At 42.0% G+C, this 22,428-nt stretch overlaps 1 protein-coding gene across 1 annotated transcript; it reads right to left on the reverse strand.

Annotated features, from left to right (window-relative positions):
* Positions 1 to 136: 136 nt before the first annotated feature.
* Positions 137 to 20,579, reverse strand: LOC139203470 (huntingtin-interacting protein 1-related protein-like). Its single transcript, XM_070833226.1, has 32 exons — positions 20,470 to 20,579; positions 12,732 to 12,795; positions 12,074 to 12,216; positions 11,755 to 11,811; positions 11,468 to 11,548; positions 11,261 to 11,337; positions 10,966 to 11,027; positions 10,134 to 10,274; positions 9,907 to 9,964; positions 9,535 to 9,610; positions 9,127 to 9,294; positions 8,939 to 8,994; positions 8,758 to 8,830; positions 8,111 to 8,294; positions 7,926 to 8,014; positions 7,709 to 7,825; positions 7,511 to 7,612; positions 7,116 to 7,310; positions 6,077 to 6,224; positions 5,802 to 5,888; positions 5,575 to 5,682; positions 5,246 to 5,382; positions 4,285 to 4,395; positions 4,107 to 4,165; positions 3,807 to 3,837; positions 3,579 to 3,641; positions 3,321 to 3,421; positions 2,639 to 2,744; positions 2,224 to 2,347; positions 2,075 to 2,136; positions 1,407 to 1,637; positions 137 to 1,311 (listed from the first exon to the last, which is right to left on the reverse strand). The coding sequence occupies exons 1-32, from the start codon at positions 20,560 to 20,562 to the stop codon at positions 1,303 to 1,305; spliced, it is 3,213 nt and encodes a 1,070-aa protein (XP_070689327.1). The 5' UTR covers positions 20,563 to 20,579; the 3' UTR covers positions 137 to 1,302.
* Between the last annotated feature and the right edge of the window lie 1,849 nt (positions 20,580 to 22,428).

Here is a 22,428-nt window from a genome sequence, read left to right on the forward strand (position 1 = left end):
GATGGAAAAAAACCCCAGAAAATTAACGTAGTTTCTTCTTGGATGTGCTTTGTATGTGGTTTGCATGATAATACGTTGTAATCTATAGAAACTTTTAACAAACATATCTGAAAAAGCTTGAAGCGAGACGAAACAATACAATGGGACATTGAATCAAACATTTATTGTTCATTTGTTTGACATTTACACTTCTTACAAGGAGAAACCGCCATTATCTTTACTAAAATATATTAATAGATCTGAGTGTATAAAGACATTTCGTACAGAGGAAAGACAGAACATAAAAAGATGCATTTTAAGACCCTGTAAGAAAAGCTCCCAGAGGCAAAGAGGACATGAACACCTTCAAATTGAACATTAGCTAACCCTAAATCTTCATATTCTGCCTAAAAGAAGCTTTTGATAATTAAGGGCTACATCTGATATTTGTGTGCAAGCATCCGTCTATGTGCTTTACCATAATATGTAGGTTCTCTAGTAAAGGGACATTCAAGAGATGTGTTTAGATATAAATTATACTTGATGCGAGTTGCACACTCCTATACAGACTGTATGTCTTTACAGATATTTAATGCATTAGTACAGTACATTTCAAGGCCTCTGAGACAATCCTGTACTGTTGAGAAAGAAAGCTATTTTGCACATTTAAGGAACACTGTCCATCATGAAGGCAAGGCCAGAGGTATGTAAAACATTTGCAGCAACATGGACACGCATGATGTGATTCCCCAGTTTCCTAGACGACCCACACAAACATAAATAGCATATAGTGTGCAAGGAGAAAAATGTGGTGTGCTCTGTGGTGAACGTCCAAAACAGTGTGAAAAAAAGGTTGTCCAAAGCGTGATCAAAACTAACAATTCACATACAAGATATGCTGTCGATTTGTGGTTATTATCGAGGCTTGTATTCTAAAAGCAGCATCTATACCTAATCATCTAAAATTTGTGTTACAGGAAAACAATACTTTCACACAGCCTAAAACTATAATATTAACCTCTTTTGGTCTTGATGCCAAATACTAAAATGAAAAAGGTTCTGCCTGAATGGCATGCATATGTATCTTTTTAAAAAGGGGTAAAGACAGCATATTCCTTACAGGCATCAAGGGTCAAACATCAGGCTTCTGGTCCATTTTTGGCAAAAAAAAAAAAAAGGAGGAGAGGAAAAAATTGAGATACAGGATGAGGCAGAGGATTGTCAGCATGCAACTTAAAGGAACCATATGTTCACAGAAAGGCGATCGTTCTTGTCCAATCCAACCCTCTATAAGTGGAGCCTTTTTCCTCTTCTGCTCAGGCATTACTTAAACTGTAACATACAGAGGAAATAAGACAAAGATTTACCAACAAGTCCAATCTTATTTTCCCATATAGAGCACTTGGCCTTTTCTTCACAGGCCTTACCGTGGTTTTGGGTGGTATGTTGGGTTTCTGGGCCAACGTAGGTTTCTTCATGAGAGCAGGCTTGCTGGGTTTTGGTGACATGGTGGCTGGATGGACCAGTGAGGAGGTTTCGCCGTTCCCCTCGGGAACCTGATCTAGAGGAACTCCAGCCACCTCGTAGTGCTTCTTCCTCAGCTCCCCCAAACGCAGACGCTCATTCTCCAAGTGACTTTCTAATTCCAGCACTTTCACCTGTGGGCCAGGAAATAAACATGCATGGTCGAAACCGTTCCTGCTATATTTAACTTCATTTAATGACTTCTACCACCAAGCTTAATAATAATCATCAGAGAGGTATTGCAGACTGTGCTAAGCTGTGTTTTCATTCAATTTATTTGTGGCTGGACACATAAATTATAATTGGTGGCCTCCAGTTTTAGACAGGAATGCAGAGCTTTGTAGTCACAACTGATGATGAAACACATCCTTGCAGCACATACTGCAAAGATACATGTCATGACCTGTCACTTCATTATGTACACCCATTCAATCGCTCTTTATTTAATTCAATTTAATTATTAAAAATATGAGAAGTGAATGTTTTTAGTGTCTAACATATAAAAATATAAAATAGCACATACACACTCATGACTTTTTAAACCCCCCACAGTACCATGAACATGACTTACCTGTGACTCCATTTCTTCTTTTTTCAACTTGATGAGGGACATCCCAGAGAAGTCCATTGTATCTGCACAGGAAAAGTGTTATTTGACTTATTAGACAGATGCTCATCAGTGTCTACAGTGTTGTGGTGTACAGATCAAACTGTACTCACCTTTTTCCTCCAGGTGCTCCTGTCCAGTCCTTGTCGAGGCCACCACATTAGCTGCCATTTCATTCACATTGCGAGAAGCCTGCTGGAGAACTGTCAGCTTCTTACTGTTGCGGTCTGCCTTTACCTGAGTACACAGGAGAGCGCTTAAGTGAGACCAGATGACGCAGTTTAGACACTAAACCAACAAACTCATTCACAGAAACCAACAACCAGTGAGCTACTGTGTGTTGTAAGAGGTAAAACAGGAAAAAGTTACATTAGCAAAACAAATTGCTTGATAATTTAATGTAATAAGATTAATTTGCATATGATAAAAAATATTTGTATGTGTGTTATTCACACTTTGGTAATTAGCATACGACATTGCAGTGTCAATTAAGTTTTTTGTATTTTAATTGTATTTTTCTACACCTACCTTTGAGGCAGCGACCAGCTGTGCTGTGCTGGCCGCAATCTCGTGGGAGCAAACAATCAACTCTTCATATTTGCCCGTGTGCAGCACCACCTTGTCGGCAGAGTCCCTGTGAGGAAGCAGGTAAAGACATAATTCAATCCATCTAACTGGAAAGAGTACAGTTCTGCATACTGGCTAATGGCTGCGTCATCTCTGGTATTACACATAACACTTATCATCAAGAATCGTCTCTAGGTCTGTTGGGTCACATAATTAGAGTAAACCATTAAGGCCATCAACAAGAACAATCGCATCCTCTTCTTGCCCATACAGATTGTGCAAGGGTCAGTTTCTGGGTCCCATAAATTATTTCCCCAAAACATTTAGGAGTTTCAGAAACAAGCTGTCTGAGCCGTGAAGCTGTTGTTAGGAAAACCCAGAATTTCCCTGGAAAACCAGTCTGGCAACTGGAGTAATGTTTTGTCGTGATGGCACATGTACTTTGCAATGACAAAAAGTAAAACTGATCTTTCCTTATAATCTCACAGGTAAGGTCACTCGCTTTTTGACATTAATCAAGGGGTCATATCCTGAAGAGGCCATTTGTTTACAGTAAGAATGCCATTTAATTTAATTTGATAGCAGTTACATTTGCATAACACATAACATAAGAACATAAGCTGTAGGCTCCTGTATAACTTACACCATCTCTGTGGCTCCCCATCCCACAGCCTTGGCAGCAGAGATGAGGCCCTCAGTCCAGCGCGAGTTTCTGGCGTAGAACTCCTTCATGGTGGCTGCGCCCTTAACGAGCAAAACATTAATACCGTTAGTCCTGTTTGTTGGTTTTTTTTGAATGGAGCAGAACAGCTCCCGGTTTGATCTCAGACACAAAAGCTGTTGGACTCAAACAAAACCAAGCTGCCAGTTTTGAATTTAAAATTAGAACAGTGTGACTCACCCTCCCACCCTCGACAATCTCCTTCTGCAAGTCTGTCGATGCTATGATCAACATGCGGATGGCCTGAGGAAGAGTGGATGACAACAAGGGAGAAAAACCAAGAAATGAAAAACAAAAACACCAGATCATTTGGACGATGATTAAAAATAGGATATATGTAGGTTAGACTGCTGTGAAACAGTAAATCAGCTAAAGCACATTAGAGTACAGTACTAAACACTACAGTACCTTCATCAGGTCTGTGCAGCTGTTAAGGATTCTGTAAAGAGAGAAGAGAGTGAAATAGAAGACAGTCAAAACAAAATATACTCAGTGACTTATAGGTCGTTGCCTTTTTGCTCAGTGAGCAGATGATGCATTTTGGTATTGTGCTCTGCATTTCAGGATTTACAATTATTGGTCTGAAAGACTATGACTTTTACAAGCACGGTGCAATTCTAACTAAACATTAACGGATCGAGCATCTTGTTATAAGTTGGTGTTAAATTGCATTTAGATTTCAAAAGAAAGTCCCAAAAATGGACAAACCTTTCATTGACCTCCAGTTTCACTCCTGATGTGTCCTTTCGTGCCTGGTCCATCATTTCCTAAAAACATGCACCACACATGACATTTATCAGTTACAATAGAAATATTCTACAATACTTCAGGTAAATTCGTTATATATAATATCAGTAAATCTTATAGTAAGACTTATACTACATACATCAATCCTGCGGACTGCCTCCTCAATAGCTGCTGATGTTGCAGCCATTTCCTTATCAACCAGATCTCCCAGCTCATCCTGACGAACGTCCATGCCTTTAGGCCGCAGCTCCTGGATGTAGCATGAGGAAAAATGATGAGTAAAGAGAAAGAAAAACACAACTGAATATTGGAAAGGATTTAAACAAGTCTTGATGAAGTAATATTTGATATCGAATATTATTCAGCATGATTCATACTGCCGGTAGCACACAGATCCATTTACGCTTCAAAATCCAGCAGATGGTTAGTTGTGCTTCCTATGGATTTCTTATTTTTGTAGGGGGAAGCTGAAATAGTTCATATATCAGTAATCCAACACCCACTGATATGGAGTCAAAGCCAGAGGCAAACTCTTAATTTATTTTTGGCCTCAATTGAAGCAAAAAATAAAAGTGGTCAAATTGAGAGTTCATCTTTGCTTTAAATAATTGTAAGTATCACCCGTGGGCGTTGGATAGCTGGAGGGTGTTTACCTCACTGTCCCAGAAACAAGTAGGAATGTTTAAAAAATGCTAAATACACAGTATGCTGCAGCATGTGTATCTTTGTTTGCAGCAAACCTACATTAGGTTGCTGCATGCTGTGCAGACACTGCAGTTATACACAGCTTTTCCTCTTTAATTAAATGTATCTGGTAGAGATGTTCACCATAGCTTTATCTGCAGAGCAGGTGACTGATGTGACCCATGATGAAGTCAAGGGATTTGGTGTTTGGTCTTTTATTTGTAATCATATTTTATCATTCCTTCATTTGTATTATTAATGTAGTACCAGTGCCTACAAGCGGCAAACTGTGTCAGAATTACATAGTTCTGTACAGAAATGTATTATTTAGATCAGAAGTAAGTAAAGGCCCTGGCAAGTGTCTGTGTACTTTGAATACAACATGAATACAGATATCCTGTGTTAGCGTCTCTCACCTGGCCCAAGTGCAGGATCTTTTGAACGACTATGCGAATGGAGGCTGGGTCTGCCCTCTGGAGAGAGGTCTTGGACTTCAGGTCCTTTAAGTACTGCAGACTCTCAGTGGCACAGCTTCTGCAGTTCTCCGTCAGTCCTGTCAGGGTGTCAAAGACCAGTTATCAGCTGCCAGCTTGCTGCTGGAAGCATTTGAAGTTGAAGAAAATATCAATGTATATAAGGAAGATGCGACTTTGCATGTGGGTGTATGGCCTGAGGTTAGTAATACTAAAATAACACAAAGTACAGATGGTGTAATGCCAACGAAGTCATCTCAGATATTCCTTACGGTCTGCATGGTCAGTGGGCGCCATGTGGGCAGTGGCACTGCCGTTGATGATTGTATCCGCAGTCAAGTGGGAGAACTGGGTCAGAGCCCTCAGCAGCCCTCCAGCATCTGGTTACAAGAGCAAACAGTAAGGCAGCAGTATGCCACATTAACAAACATAACAAATCAGCCACGAACTGTCATGAAGTCAGCAGGATCATGTTCAATCAGACGCAGTGCAAGCTTACCCCCCATGTTACTCAGATAATCTGCATGACCCTTTTTCACTTTGTTGATGGAGCCCAGTGTGGCCTCGGCCCGACTTACGAGGTAATCTGTTTGAAAAACAAACAGAAGAAGAAAAAAAACCATAAGCTTTGTTAAAGTCAGAACAGACAATACACTGTATGTGGTCAACCAGCTAGAGGTCATGGCCTTTGTAGTTTTAACTTTTCTCACACTGCTTCTGTTGTTAATCTGTTCAGTTCATGTCTGTTGTGAAATAATAGAGTAGGGGCCTGACCTGGAGAGCTGGTGCAGCGTATATGGAGGGGATCATCCAGCTTAGCAACAGCATCTTGGATGATGTTCTCAGCCTCTGCGACGGTACCCTGAAGCAGAGAAAACTGCTCCTCCAGGAGCTTCTGTCTCAGCTGCTCCCCCTGACTTGCCTACATGCACACACACACACACACACACACACACACATAGAAATACACATTCAAAATAACATGTATAAATGTATGGTTTCAAAATTGTTGATGACAAGAGAATTACAGTAAACTAGGCACTGAATGATGACTGAAATATTTGCACATTTGTCCTTGTAAATGCATCTGTCCATGTACATCAAGAATATTCTGCTTTATATTCTTTAAAAATGGACATACTCCAGGATAGACTCCAGGCTGAGCTGTTTTCATTGAGCCTATAACGCTGTGCTATCATTTTTTGTGTTTATGTGCTACACAGTGCATGATGACGCTTGATGAATCAGTGAAAACACTCATTGCACTACAGTACACTTCTCCTGCAGTATTAAGCATTGTTGCCACGGTCTAGCCATCTATGCTCAAAATAAGAAAAAACGGTGCGACAAGCTGTTTCCTTTTCACTCATTCATAGTAGAATCAGATGGTAGAGCAATGTGTCAACCAGCTTGGATGTAATTTATCACAGCATGTTTTCTAAAATGCCTTAAAAAGTGAGAGTCATAGTTTGATTAGATCTACACTGTAGAGTACAAGTCTAAACAGCACATCAATAATTTTAATAAAATGGACACAAATCTACATCCTAATTTTATCCAAGTGTTATCTTTATGCAATTCATGAAAACATAGCCATTGTAAAAAATGCACAGCCACCCTTGGGATACGCCAAAAAAAGTATTTTGCAGATTTGTGCATGATCATAATGTGACACCAGGGATTAAAAAACAACTTAAATCATGAACCTGCATGGTTTTCCTTAAGGAGACAGACCTGCTGAGATACTGCTGAATACAGCTAAACGTATCAAGAGGTTCGCACTGCTGAGCTCGGCTCAACTGTCCTGACTGACCTTCTCCTGCAGTTTGCCCTGCAGCTCTCCCAGCTCCCTGCTGTTCCTCTCTCGCTCCTGCTGAAGTGACGACTGCTGCACCTGCGCAGTTTGCCGTAGAGACGACAGCTCCGCCTCCTTTTCACTGACAGATCGCATCAGACGCTCCTTCTCTGCCTGCAGAGCTGTCATTGAGCTGTTCAACTGCTCCGACGTCTGGCAAAGAGAGAGCAAGATGAGGGAAGCCAGAAAAGGCAGATGGCTGTGAGTATCGGATGGAAAATCCATCCCGAAATGTGTGACATGCCTCAAGTCTCCAAACACAGAGCTGAAGACAACCGTGAATACTAAATGACGGTGAATAAGCTTAACGTCATCAAGGTCGCTGCTGCATTAAAACATACAGGCGCACTCACTTTCTCGCTGCTCTGCATAGTCGCCTTGATGCGCATCACTTCTGCCATCTTCTCCTCCAGCTCTCTCTTCATCCTCTCCATTTCAAACTTTTGCTCTTCCAGCTATAGTGACAATAGACAGCATTACTGACATACATCTACATTGCACTGTTACCTTGAGAACTCCATGTTTTAATAGGAAATCTTCATACTACCAACCTTCATGTCAGCTTCCTGTTTTATTCGGTCAACCTCAAACGACAGCTGCTGTTTGGTCCTCTCCACCTCCTCCTGGGTCTGCTGGGTCGCTGACAGCATCTTCACAGTGTCTGCACTCTGTCAGCACATTAACACATTTAGTGTTACTACACACAGCCAGGTGCTGACATCTAATTTAAAACAAGCATCTACGGGCTGGCCTGCAGTCTGTCCGTACCCTCCGAAGTAGCTCAGCGTGGCTGGCCACCAGCTCTGTGTGCTTCTCCTTCAGCTTATTGTACCGCTGCTCAGTGGACTGCGCTCTTTCTGCATGACAGCAGGACATGACAACATTATTAAGAGCACTGCAAACACATTTTGTCTGTGTGTCTGAGAGAGTGTGTCACTGATTGTATGTCCTACTTTCTGCTTCGATGAAAGTACTCTGTATGCTCTCATGTTCTGCATTTCTGCGGCGTGTTGCCTCCAGTTCCATGCGCAGTTGTTCATTTTCCACAAGAGCACGTTGTTTCTGCGCACGCTGTTCCTCTAGTTCTGCTTCCAAACTGTTAATTTGGGACTTGAGCTGAGTGATGTAGCGCTGAGCCTTCAAGAAGGGAAAAGAGAGATTGCACGTTAGGAATCTACTGGTGTCATTGCAAACCCAGTTTGTTCAAAACAATAATCTTAAAATATTAATTTCACCCCATCAGCTCATCTCTTGATACCGGCCGATTCTTATCTCACAATCTTTCTACTGCATATCTATTTTTAGAACAATAGAAGAGCACACAGAAGTCTGCAGAGAGAGGAGGGATGACATGCAACAAAAGGTTGCAAGCTGGAATCATATCTGTGACGTCAAAAATCTCAACTGGACACCCTTGTCCCATTTGGATGCTACTTGCCACATTCCACATGTCGGGAGTAACATTAGCATCCGCCCAACACATGACCCAGATTCCTTTGCACATTGACAATAATACCCTCTATGATCACACCTCCTCTATATGCACACAAAAGTCTGAAAATTATGCAACAGGTGATTCAGCTCCAACAGGACTCCCTACCTCAGCCTTGACTCTCTCTAGATCTGCTCTTAACAACTCCAGGTCCCGCTTCAGGCTGTCAATCTGGAGATCCCTGCCGGACAGAAAACAAACCGTCATAGTGTGCTGGCACAGATAGCATGCTGAAACCAAATTGTCTGATTGACAATTACATGTTACAGTAAAAAACACCCTGGCTCACCTGTCATCAAAGCCTCCATTCGGAGGCCCAAACGTCTGATCAAATATGTCCAGTTGCTGAGAAAGAGTAGATAAATAAATGAAACAAAGCTTGCACAATGTCATGGTACTACTGCATAAGTACTTGTGTGAGCGAGTGCAAAATGTTAAATTGTACACATTCTTACATCTGCGACTCATTTGTCTTACCTGTGGCTGTGCCTGTACGCTGGAGGTTGTGACGTCGCTGACCTCGATGAGCGGCTCAGGGTCGTCATCGTCGTCGTCTTGTTGCTCTGGTTCGTCCTCATCAGCGATGACTACCACTGGCTTCACGTGCTTGGCCAGAGAGGCTGCATGCAGAAAGTTAGGTGGGGACTGACAAGGAGACAGAGACAAGGAAAGTGTTGGTTAAACCCCTATCAGTGTGCTAGCGAGTTCAGGTGAAATATATTTTTTAAAAAATGATTATTTATGGTCTTCTATGAGAAAACCTTCATGTGAACAGTGCATAGCTATCTATGTACATAGCCAACAGTGATGGTATTGGGTTCAAGGTGGAGACTGTGACTCAGCACTGAAGTCATCCAACCTCTCCCCATCCCTCTGTGCTCTTACATCAGGCAGTTTGGGGATCTGGATCAGTCTCTTGAAGTACAGCATGTCTCTGGCTTTATTGAAGAAGGTCTTAAGGCTGTGGGACAAAGGACGAGAAGTTACTCACCTCATAGTCACGCACAAAATACAGCATGTGTAACAAAGACTCAATTATGTTTTATTTATCTAGTCTAGTCTAATCTAATGGATCCAACTGGGACACCACAAAGGGCGGGGGATGGGAAGCGGTCATGGGCACATTTGCATTGGTTCAAACTGCCATGGTGACTGGGTGAGGCTTATGTTGCACTCTTCCTTTGGTAAAAACTGAGTCTCTACCCTTTGATGCAGTCATTCTCATTCACTCACAGCTTGGGGCCATGGATGACCTACCTGTGGAACTGGTCATGGAAACGATCACGGTGTCCTTGTAAGGTGTCAGCAGGGAGACCTGAAATCCACAACATTGGGACAAAGTGTCTATTATTAGGCAAAGCTTTGTGACACACAATTAATCTCAAGGCAGTAGCTTAAATTAAAACATTTAACAAACTGATCCCAGAACATGGCTTAAAAGGGATATGCTAAATGCCATTTTTTAAAGTAATAACTGTTCTTACAGGCATGCAGCTTGAATAGCAGCTTGACAGTGAAGTGATAAAGGTGACTACAGTCCTGGACAACTTGGATGAGTGGAGCCAGCCGACACTGGCCTGATGTGAGAGTGGAGATGGCGATGGATGTGTTGAGCTGTCGGATCACTGGCAGAGAGAGCAGAGACAGGACCATACAGTACAACCTTTAGACACTTGCCTCTAAATGATGCATATGTCTATGGATAATTGATAAAGGCTTCTTGTTGTGCAAAAATAGGCTAAAAAGTTAGTTTTCACATTCGATTCTCTTGAGCACCTTGCTGACTGGTGAGGTAGCAACAGTACATACTTCCTGCAACAGGCAAACATTGGCAAGGAGATTTTGTGTCAATGACACCAAAACATAGTGTTGAGACTGAGAACGCATGTGAGTACATCTACAGAGTACAAGTAAACTTCTTTCACAGTACATCTGCAAAATTTGTTTATGGTGTTTAGACGTTGTGGGCCTCCACCCTTCAAGCTTGGGCTGAGCATACCATTGCAGCTAAGCTGGAGGAAATCAACTTAATGTCCTCTAATTGCAGGCATTTCCTCATCAGTTAAAACAAATTTAGGCAACCCAGGAAAGCACGAGTTAAAACTAGACCAAGGGATTGAAATCACTTTTAAATTGACTTTATTCTCTGTGAAAACACGCAGGATAGTAGTTGCTTACATAACCCTTTCTTAAAAGTGCTCTTGGCTTTTGTACATAAATAGATAATGTCAGTTAGCTGCAACCCTCTACTGTAGCTCAGGTTTCGCTTCCTTGGAAGAGCAGGACGGGGGAAAGGTGGGAGGAGTTTTTTTTCACCTGTCTCGGCAAGCCTCAGCTCTGCGTCCATGTAATCGAACACCTCTACTGTGAGCTGGAACCTGCGGGCGAAAAGTTGATACCTTTGTTAGACAGAAAAGAGGCCCCACTCGGAAACAATGATGTGTGACCCTGTGAAAGTAAATGAGCAGCAGGGCTTGTCTGTTCATTTTTTGGTGGCAGCAGCAGCAGCAGCAGCTGCGCTGTGACTGATGATGATGAGACTCTGAATTTTGGGATGAACAGGTACTTTAAAAAAAATCGGCAGTATCATCTACAGTATTTGGAAACTCACACATTATTAATGTCTGTTCCTGCAGTGCGCTCCAGGACCTCATCTGTGACCTCCAGGTTTGGTGGGATTTCTGAATGCTGCAGAGGTGCATTTTTGGAGTTTTAGTGCATATTCCCATTCGCAGTGTGAATTCCTAACAATTTGCTGAATCCTCCATTATGTGTATCTTAGTAACATATGGTGTGCTGAGACACGGAATGCTTTTACCTTAATATGAAACTCCATTTTTGTGCAGAGCAGCTTAGCGTATATTGCCACCAGTTGTCCGTATTTGTCATGGAGGTTGCCCTGGACACCAGAGGAGGAGACAATCAAGAATTAAGCACAAATAATAAGATTAATAACAGTTTTAAAAAATCTATGTTGTCAAGTTGAAACTTGACAGATTATTTCAGACATTGCAGAAAATCTAGTTAATGGCAAATTTATATTTCTCCTGGGTTCCCTTGAAATTGTTTTTGAAAGATGTAATGAAAAAAGACGCAAAGACTCACCCATAGTTTCCCAATTTCAACCAGAGAACTGTGATGTCTCATGCAGTCTTGTAGAACCTGTAAAGGTGACAGCTTGAATACAAATCCTATTGAACTCACATTCACTGATGTGTTCTCAACACACACCTGTCTTTTCTGAGAAGGAGGTCTATTTTTTTCCCCACAGTGTTTTTAAAGAATGAAAAGCAGATTTTGTTTCATCTTATATTGTCAGTTCATTAAAGCAGAGGGGCCATCGTTAAAGTTGGATAAATCAGTTTTTAGCCTTTAGAAAAAACCTTCATGTTGACCTGATCTCGATGGGTATTTGGTGTCTTACATTGCGGTGTCCGTCCCGCAGAACTTTGTGCAGTACGTGGCAGAACTTCCAGCTGAGGATGGAGCTGCTGGCCAGAGGGAAGCCCAGAGCATAGGACCAGAAGGTGTAGGCTCCCTTCTCCCTGTGTGTCCCCAGGATGATTCCTGTTGTCGTGTTGTTAAGGAGGCGCTAAACTATCACAGGACTGCTGGCTACTCTGCGTACAACATGTGCCATTTCCCACACAATGTCAGAATGAACTGTTGATATACAAATTTCCTTCTTTCGTATTCTCCATCTATATCCATTACTTTATCCTTCTTGGAAACATTACACGTTAATGGCTACTTAATGGCATTGTGTACCTGTGTTCCAAATTACAGAATAATAATAATTTACAGAATAATTTGATGTATAGAATTTTCATGATGACTTAATAATGCATGTGAACTGTGCTGACGCTCTATGAAGGTAAACAATGACAAAATATTAAGTTTGTCTGTATAAAGAGAGACACTAATAGCTTATGAATATCTGACATAGGTAAAGGGCCATACCAATAAATTACCTTACAAGTTGTGATTTAAAAGGCAGTATCAGCCACTACTGACTGAAACAGACCAGAAAAACTCTACTGATGTTGGGTTGGAAATCAGATTTGTTTTTTTCAAAAGGATACGTCGTGCATGTTTCTCTTTCACAGGCGTCTCAGTGGAGTTGATGGCTTTGCTGATGCTGCTCAGCTGGGGAGGAGAGCAGAGAAGAGGAGTTAATCTTAAATCTTGTACGGCTTGCTTCTCCACCCACACATTCATCAGTTGTTGGACTTCAAATAGGCGTAACAACAAATAGTCATGAGAAGTTAAATAAAGAGCAGGAGTCAAACAAATGATAACAGGCTGCACTGCAATGACAGGAATGTATCAGAGAAACAATGACTCCGTACTGTGTACACGCTGCGTTAGACAGATGGACTTTTGGCTCACACCTTCTGGTTCGCCTGATTTAAACTGGCCAAAAACAGTCAGTAATTCAGGATGAACTTGCAGCTAGGTATACTGTCTTGACATCTATGGGAGCTCAGGTCAAAGAAGACAAACACTGCATCTGAAGATAACATCTTTAGTTATCTCCCTGATAATGAACCTGAGAGAGAGTATCACCAGAACCACAGGGCAGACAGCAGGCTGCTCTGCAACCTGTCCAGCAGGTAAAACAAGTGTCACAGACAAGGAACAGGAGAAAGAGAAACAAATATAGTCTGGATCTCTGCACTGTTAGATAAGTGTCCCCGTTCATTTATTTCAATGAACCTCTGGCACAGTTCACCACAGCCACAAAGCAGTACAATAACTGCCTGTATAATCATATTGCACTAAAGTGCTCTTGTCAAATTGAAAACATACATGAAAATACTGAGGATTGTTAAGATGCACCTTTCTTATCCCCCCTGTCTGTTAAATTCAGTTTGAATTATCTACTGAATGTTGTACTTTTGAGTCCAACTGCACAGCAGAAAGTAGAACAACTGATAAATCCCTGATAAAATCAAACATGCTTGAGCATAATGTTGCCTTTGGGTATCCTATAAGAGATTTGAATCATTGACTCACTAATGCACAATGATTACATAATTATCAAAGCTGGGGCTAGACAGCAAAATTACCCCACACTACTGTGAGCCACCCACTGCTAAATCAGGCTTTAACTCCTTTGTAAGCCCCACCTTGAGTCACAATTCAGTTCTGTGATTTGTATGAGGGAAATGTGCCGAAAAATTAATCAACACTTGGCCAGAGAATAACTCTCACTCTATAGTCCTGCGTCCCACTGAGGTGCTGCAATCAATCACACCTGCTAGTCTTGGTTGAAATTTGCAGGAAAATAAACTGAACAAAAACGGAAAATGAGGAAAAAAAAGAAGCCTGTTACGTTGTCTGTTTTTTTTTTCCAACACATCTGTTGAGACCAATAGTATCTGTAGGATGCTAGCAAGCCAGCAGAGTGTTACATAAAAGACTAATCCAACATACAGTTCAAGCATTAAAGCAGCAACATCGTCAATCTCAGCCTCTCTTTTATAACAGTCTTTCCTAAATGAAAGTGTAACCGCTGGTAGAAACTGCACATACCCATAAATGACAGCGCAAGACCCCGGTTCTATGGTAGTACCCTAAAATACAGGTTTAGAAACCTATGATATCACATCTTTGTTTGAAACATAATCACATAGCAGAGGCAGAGACCCTTACAAACCCTATAAAACCGACACACACACTCACAACCACCAAAACATACATGGCCACACAACAAAGGACAGAGGGACTACTGTGGTGCTCAGAGTGAGAGACGGGTGTACTGCTTAATGGGAGACTCCCCCCGCCTGTTTCTGACGCACATGAACTGCAGGCTCCTCGTTTACATAGGGCAAGTGCAGTGGGCTAGCATGGAGGCCTGTGTGACAATAAGGGGTTTGTTTAGGGAGGAAGGCCGACAGCTGGGGTAGAAGATTGGGTTGGATGGGGGCCGCGCTCTGGCACACAGAGCCTGGCACTGAGGCCTCAACAGATGGCCGCTGAGCAGCGAGGCTGCAGGGAGACTCACAGTACATTAAGAATGTCTGTCAGTCAGGGAGCAGAGAAAGAGCGAGGGAAAGGGAAGGAGAGGAGAAGGACGCTGGATGCAGGACAAGAGGCTGAGGGTGACCAAACGCTACATACAGTTTACTGTCACAGTGAGCACATGGTCACCAGCTACTGTGCTGTATTGCAGCTTTTTGGGAAAAAAAGAGCTGATTTCAGTGTCACTTGCTGGAGCTCTGCGGTGAACATACCCTTTACATGGCCTTGCTTATGAAAGTAATGGGTACTAGCTACATGGGAAGCAAACTAGTTCTCTGCATTAACGGTTAGATCTATAACACACCAGAAAACAGTCCAAAAACAAAAACACTGTTTCTTAGAGATTAAGGTGACTTCATCATGTCTTGTGTTGTCCACTCGGTTTAGCAAACGTACAGCTCTAAATACCTGTTTTTTCAGTTGAACTAACATTATTTTACAGTAGCTGTGAAAACTCTGTTACTGCTCATGACACTCACATCTACGCACACGTCACATGCTAACACACACTGATACCACTTCCTTGAAGCCATGGCCAAAGGTAAGTCAGGTAAAATCCAGACTTTTTACTAACAAAAGCAATTTGGTCCAAGCTCTCCAGACATGCCGACACTGTCGGCTGTATGGTTTCCCGACAACGTACTGCTGCATCTGGTTCAAGCGTCAGTAAATCCCCTGACCTGCAGAGAGGAGAAGTGAGAGGGAGGGAATGCTTGGACTAATCCCCAAGGCCTGCCATAAGGTCTACTGCCTGCTAGCATGACTGTGGGCATACACTCACTATAAGTCTGCACCGTCCACGCTGCACCAGTACCAACCAGACCTGGAGGTGTCTCTGCTTACCTTGTCATCTTTGGGTTTCAGCAGCGTGTCCATGTGCTTGGACATCCTGTCAGAGTGGCACAGTATGTGAAGTTAATGAAGTCAAAGCATCAGTGCTACACCTGAGCTGCTTCTCACTGGGCATAATGCTCCGAGGCGAGAGCACTTATGGCCGGTCCTTATCAGCTTAATTCAACAGACTGCTGCTGGGGATCTGGCTGACAAGGTCATAAACAGACTTTAGCACAACTATTAGCCGAGGTTAGCCACATGTTGTACAAATAAGAAAGCTAACAATGGTTAAATCAGTGAAAGCTCACACTTGGATTTATGAGAGTATTTAATGTTTTTAAAGGTTATTTTGGTCTTATTGTGTTGCTCCTCTCCAACTGTTTCTTTGTCCCTTTTCTGATTAAACTAGCACAGTCTCTCCCATATCAACACAGGCAATAATCCTGACACACAAACCCACACTGGAAATCTACTCTCCTCCTTTTATCTTCTCATTCGTCCTCGCAGAAAGGACACCACACACGTCACGGCGATGCACACTGTATAAACCTTTCCAAAATATATAGGGTGCAAAACGGATATATAAAATGAACTACCCCAGCCACAAGAAAACCACAACCCATGAAAGTAATATATATCATCAAGTTCATCAGGTTAAACAACACACCTGAGTATCTGGTATGAAAGTGTCGACAATGAAAATCCTTGGAACCAAAGACAAGCATGGAATCAAGCTGTGGTGCAAACATTTGTGCCAAATAAAGTAGCAATTGGTATAAAAGCCTATTCACAGCCTTCGGATCAAATTCTGGCTGAATGGAATAAAGTTTGTTTTCCAAATATGTCGGCAAAGGCAGTATGGATGGATGAACTTAAAGGGTGAGCAAGAGAACTATCGAATGGCAGCGTGTCTTAGTTTTACGTCTAATTAAAGTATTGAACAAAATATTGTATTCATGATTATGAGTGGCTGCTCAACATAATGCGAGCCAGCGCACAAAACATATGTACTACAGCGTAGATATCGTACTAGGACTAAATTGTGTTGAAGACTTTAATGGTCTATTTTCAGTGAAAATACAAAGATGTTATGGGCATCATGAGCAGGCCTACATGTTTTGTAAATAATGCAATAGCATTACATGTGCGCTTCATATAGTTACACTGCTCGTAAAACTTTTTAAATTATTTAAAAGGAGACATATCATACTCATTTTTTAAGTGCATACTTTTATTTGGAGGTTTCCATAGAATATTTTAGCATTCACAATGTAAAAACAACCCCACATTTTTCTTATACTGTGCATGCTACATTTTGCTCTTTCCAGCCTCTTTCTAAACACTGAATCACCTCTGCTCTCTTCTATTGGAACCACATTAGCTGTGCAACATGCCAACGCCAAGTTCGACAGACTAACCAGCCAAATAAACAGCAAAACAACTTAAAACATGGCAAAACAGCATCCAAGACTGGTCACAGACAGCCGGTATTTGATCCAATCTTGAGCTTGTAACATTAACTGCCCTTGTTGAGAAAGCAGTGTTGTGTAAAGTAATGTTACACACACACACACACATCATGTTTTGCAATTGTTGTGGGGACATTTCTGTCTGAAGTTCATCCAAAGTAAAGTAAATCCGCTTGGTCTGCACTTCCTCAAAAGGTATGTTTTTCCTGGCAATAACAGCACAATTTGCTCACAACACCTTAGTGCCAGAGTTAGCGTTAGCGACATAACAACAATGGCGCTAGCGAGGTAGTTTCAGATTTTCAGAGGATGGGACAGTCAGCCTGCTGAAAAGCTGAAGGAGGTCACATGTTCAACAAATCCTTGCATGTGACGTCACAAGGAGGGTCAAATTTAAACAGAATGTTTTCACGCACATTTACTAGAGGATAAAACTTTAATCCATGAGCACTGAGTCCAGTAGATATAGAATAGAGATGGCTTTTCACATTTGACTTAGTAGATTTGTGCATAATCAAGACACATAAGTATAACATATAAAAATATAGAACGCATGTATGCATATGAAAAAAAAAAACTATATGAAGAAATAATTAAAATTGTAAACTGACATAAGATTTCACTACAAAAATACAGACCTCACTTAACACATCAGACTTTTTCATTAGTGTGAGAAACAATCATACCCAAAGTGCTTTTATTTTTGTCTCTACTCCCACTTAGTAGCCGTGTTTACCCTCTGGTACGCCCATCCCCCTTCCTTCCCTCATGGGCACTCACTCAGGCAACAGGAGTGAGGGAAAGCAAACACTTCTCACACACACAAACACACAGGACACTGTGTGAGACATTTCACCTTGGTACCGAGGTCAACATAAAGAGGAGAGAACGCAGGAGAGTGAGTGAAGAGCACAAGAGGACGTACAGGATGAATCAGCAGAACTGAAGAACTCTATGACAAGAGAAATATTAATCTAATAGAGAAATATCTGAGCTCCCTCATACACACGTCGGCCTTTTAAACATAACAGGTTATAATCAAAAGAGCACTTTTTTAAACACAGTTTGCATTTTAAGCAGCTGTGTTGCTTTATGAGTACATACTGTAAGTAGTTCACTAGTCAGTCTACACATCCGCTAAACTACTCATAGTGAAATACTAATAAGGGGGCTGTAAGAATCTTCTTCCCAAACTGCCCTCTGCATTTGCTTGTTGTCCAGTGGATCCATCCAGCTGAGCAGTGGTGACATGCTTTCCTGTGACTGCACACTGCACCCATCAGTCAGCCATGTTAACAGCCTGTTCAAAGTGGTTAATATGACTAATTACACACAATATGCCTTGGTGTGGATCTAGTATAAGCCAATAATGTCTGGTTTGGAAATCAAAACTGTACCTATTTCTTGTCAAAGCTATTCTAATCAACAAATATGCTGCAACATTAAACAAGTGAACTCAGGGCGACAAACGTGCAGCAGGAGGGGGGCTTTTCATATTACTATTGTGCAGTGGTGCAGAGCTTTTATCCAATCATATTTCAGCCATCATGTGTTGCCAAGGTCAAAGAAATCTGCCCTGAGGCCTTCAGAATCAAAAGTGCAGGCGCCCGTATCTTAAAATACATCGCAATGAAACTGTTGCTTTAACCAATCAGATTTCGAGTTGGTGACCCCAGGTACGATGACGTCAGTATTTTCACGTCCTCTGATTGACTGGTCAGAGAGTTTAGCCAAAGCTAGCGATTCTTATCTGTAGCGACCTGCACGAGCTAAAACTTTATCATAATCGTAAGTATTAATAGCAGTTTTTTAACCCACAATGGCTGACGGAGGAGAAGATGTTAATTTGGTCTCAGATCTACTTAGAAATCCATTTTCAAGGTGGACTTTCCAAGAAAAGCTGGACATTTTGAGGAAATGCCGGCCCACCCCGAAGCTAGCGAGCCTGTCCCAGCCGGGAAAAGGGTTTGTCCGCCACTTTCAGGTCAGCAACTACGAGCGGTACCTTTGGCTTACAGGCTCAGAGGAGCAGATTGTGTTGCTGAGAATGCCTGGTATTGGCAACTGAATGACTGAGGTCGGGTGGCCGAGTCGGTGGTTAGAGTGTTTGATGACTTGAATTCTTTTAATTGGGTTTCTTGCTTTAGTGATGTAATTCATTCTCGTAACATGAGATACCGGTCTGCGATGCAACGTCCTGTTATACTGCCTTTCTGTATAATATTGATGGTTTCTATAGCCGTGACGTCATAATGATGGTATTAAGAGGTGGTTTGATTCAGGTAGGACGCCACTGAAGGCCCAGGTGTGAAATGAACGGCCCGCCACTGCTATTGTGGTACAACATTACATATAATCCATTCTAGCTATTTTGTGAGGTGAAAGGGGCAGAGAGCACAGATAGGAAGGGGTTTGCACACCTCAGCTCCACCTCTTTCCACTTCCATCAAAAGCAAATAAGAGATTATCAGAGGAATATACACCCAAGGTATAAAAAGCTCAGCCCATTTAGATAACAAAATACTCAACATACTGTAAGTCTGAACTTCCAGGCAGCTGCTTAACAGTTTGTTTAGTTACTCAACATCGTTGGATCTCATGTTTCCAAGTCACACTGGGGCGTGTGCTCCAGATGAACCAGCAGGCCGCAGAGCTGCTGGTCCACCTTTAACAGATTTAAGCATTAAGTTGAAACTACCGTCTCCATGCGGTCTCTTCCTCATGCGTGATGGCGAAGAGCATGGTTTACTTGGCAGGTTACCACAGTGAGGCAACAGCCAGAAACCACAAAGCACCTGTTGTATGAAGAACGAAACAAACGCACACATTCAAAAAGAAACTGAATCAGATTTCACTGCACTCTGCAAGGGTAATATCTCAGAGTCCAAGCTCTTTTTCCTGTTTCCTTAAGAGCTACATCCAACAATGAGACCGTTTAAAAACAAAAAAAAGAAATGTCTGAGAGAGAAGAAAGGCGGCCAAACAGGAAGGACTTGATAAGCATGATACCAATGAACAGACTTCAGTCAGGAATGAATGGTGCGACTACACAGAGCACTGCACGGACTACATGGGCACTGACAAAGATCACACCTCTGGAACATGACTGAGAAATACATACATGTTGTCGACATGTGGCTCATTCTTCTCAGCTCAAATTCCTTCAGTAAAAGTTGACCAGATAATGACAAACACTGCACATTTTAAACAAGACATGTACAGCTTCGTGCAATAGATGCCATTACTTGGAATTATTTTTTTTTTTAAGATCAAAGCGACAAAATGCAGAAGAATATATTTAATTCACGCAAAAAATATTAAATCCCAGAGTCAATTTGTTAATAGGAAAAGTGGCCTATGCGGTACACCGTGACCACACACACACACACACACACACACACACGGTCACCCACCACAGACACAGCAGGCCTCATTAAGGCGCATGCTTCCCTCCACACAGAGAACATTAACCAGCCAAGTCTCCTGTTTTTACCTGCTGCTTGTCAAAATGCTCCCTCTCCGCTCCCAGGTTGGCCTCAGTCCGCCTGGTCTTCACCCGTGAGGGCACCTGTCTGATGGTGTTCATCCTCCAGGTCTGACGATGACGGCTTCAGCAAGAAAACAACTAACTCCCCTTTCCGGAAAAAATAAAAAAAATAATAATAATCGTCCTGCAAGTTACCAGAGGCTCCTTCTCCTCTCTAGACTCCGGTGTGTGTGAGCAGAGGACATCTCCCAGGCTGCGGCGTCATTACTGATGATGCACCGCGGCTGAAGGAGGAAGAGCAAATGCCAGTGAGCGTGTTCGCCTCGCGTTACGTGGACGGATCCTCCCCCAAGGTGGAGGAAATCATCATCGCGTCTTCTGCGGCCGACATCCTCCCACACTCACGTCGGTATTTCCAGCTGCTGGTATGTTTCTCTGCAGGATGAAGAGTTAGAAACGAGCTTTCTTTTCCTCATTGTGTCTCGTCCCGTTGTGTTTTTGTGCTCGCTGTCTCTCTTCGCTGTGGGCATTGACGTCACTTCAATGAAATCAAAACCCACGGGGATTATTTCACAGTTTTTTATTTTATTTTATTTAATCCAGAGTTCTGGATCTGTTTGTACAGCAGTGATGACACAAACCAGGAAATGAAGCTCAGATTAAAATCAAGAGGATGTGGAATGCTGTGCGAGATGGAAATATGGGCCAGGCCATTAACTACATCTTAATGTTCCTACAAAGCATCAGATCATTCACCATATCTAATGCAGGCGATGTTGTGTGAGAAAAAGCAAACTGAATCATATTGTAAATGGATTTTATTGAGCCTGTAGCTAATGTGGTTTGCAGGTAGTTTTGTCTAGACAAAGCAAGCAAAACAATGCTTTTTAAATAAAACCAGCAATTCAAAATGCCACTGTAGTGACAGAAACAGGAAGGAGACAGATGATGAAAGCAGATCAAAGTGTGTGTGTGTGTGTGTGTGTGTGTGTGTGTGTGTGTATGTTTTAGAAATCTTTTTTCCTTTAGTGACTACAGACCTCAATGCTCTGCATACATTCGTGATAAATTAATGGACATTTTCCTCATAGGCTATCGTGTTGCAGCTGCTTTATCCTGTTCACAGCTTTAAAAAGTCGGAAATAGATCGACCACTGCTGTTTAGATCAGATTAAAGTTAGGGCATCAAGAAATGATAATGGATTTTCAACTCAATTCACTTTATTTCTATGTGTCAGTAAGTGGCCTATCCCTTCAAGGGTAAGGGTTTAAAGAGGTACTGTGTCTCATGTTTTATCCAACTTTTCTTGGCTAACACACCACATGACGTGAGGTATGTGGAATATCTTGTTTTGTTTGTCTCAATCATTACTTCCTCCATCTTTTATCAGCCCAAAAAAGTCAGTTCAAACAGTCAAGATACAAAAAGTCGCAGGCTCAAAAAATTGTCAATATAAATTGTTTTTGAAGGATTTTCCTTTATGTTGACCGTGTTAACTAAAAGCGATCATGTTGTTTCCTCACAGCTCAGGTGCAGTTCTTCAGACCCTCAGTAAGAACAACTGTTTGGCAGCAGGCTGGAAAGTTTCTTACCTACATTTTAGCCTCTGGAAAACTGGAATTTCATGTTCGTTATGCGGGGTGGAGTATCAACCATGATGTGTTGTTCCAAAGTATGCAGGTGAGAGAAACGCGAGGGTGGATGGGACAACAGGAGAAGGGAACAAAAGGACATGTTTGCCCTGCAGGCCAAACTGGCTCTTTCACATTTTTATCTTTAGTGTCCAAACACTGCACACAAATTCTCCACCTTTGTCTCAGCTGGCCTAACTCACAACCACAGACAAACTACTGAGCCGCAGCACGAGCTGATAACGTGTGAGAGTTTAGTCCGTACTTGCGTAGGTCTATGGGCAATCAAAAAACAGAAATAGTTAGTTTTCGATAGGTATCTGTTTAACCTCT

The sequence above is a fragment of the Pempheris klunzingeri genome, chromosome 7 (genome assembly GCF_042242105.1).
Source record: "Pempheris klunzingeri isolate RE-2024b chromosome 7, fPemKlu1.hap1, whole genome shotgun sequence".
Taxonomy (NCBI): domain Eukaryota; kingdom Metazoa; phylum Chordata; class Actinopteri; order Acropomatiformes; family Pempheridae; genus Pempheris; species Pempheris klunzingeri.

Bases quoted from the DNA above. Each gene is read 5' to 3' on its own strand.
- LOC139203470 (XM_070833226.1), bottom strand. From the start codon at position 20,562: ATGAACACCATCAGACAGGTGCCCTCACGGGTGAAGACCAGGCGGACT. The intron at 11,812-12,073 runs GTAAGACACCAA...TCACCTTTACAG, and splicing joins TGCGGGACGGACACCGCAAT to GTTCTACAAGACTGCATGAG. The intron at 9,611-9,906 runs GTAGGTCATCCA...TTTGTCCCACAG, and splicing joins TTCCATGACCAGTTCCACAG to CCTTAAGACCTTCTTCAATA.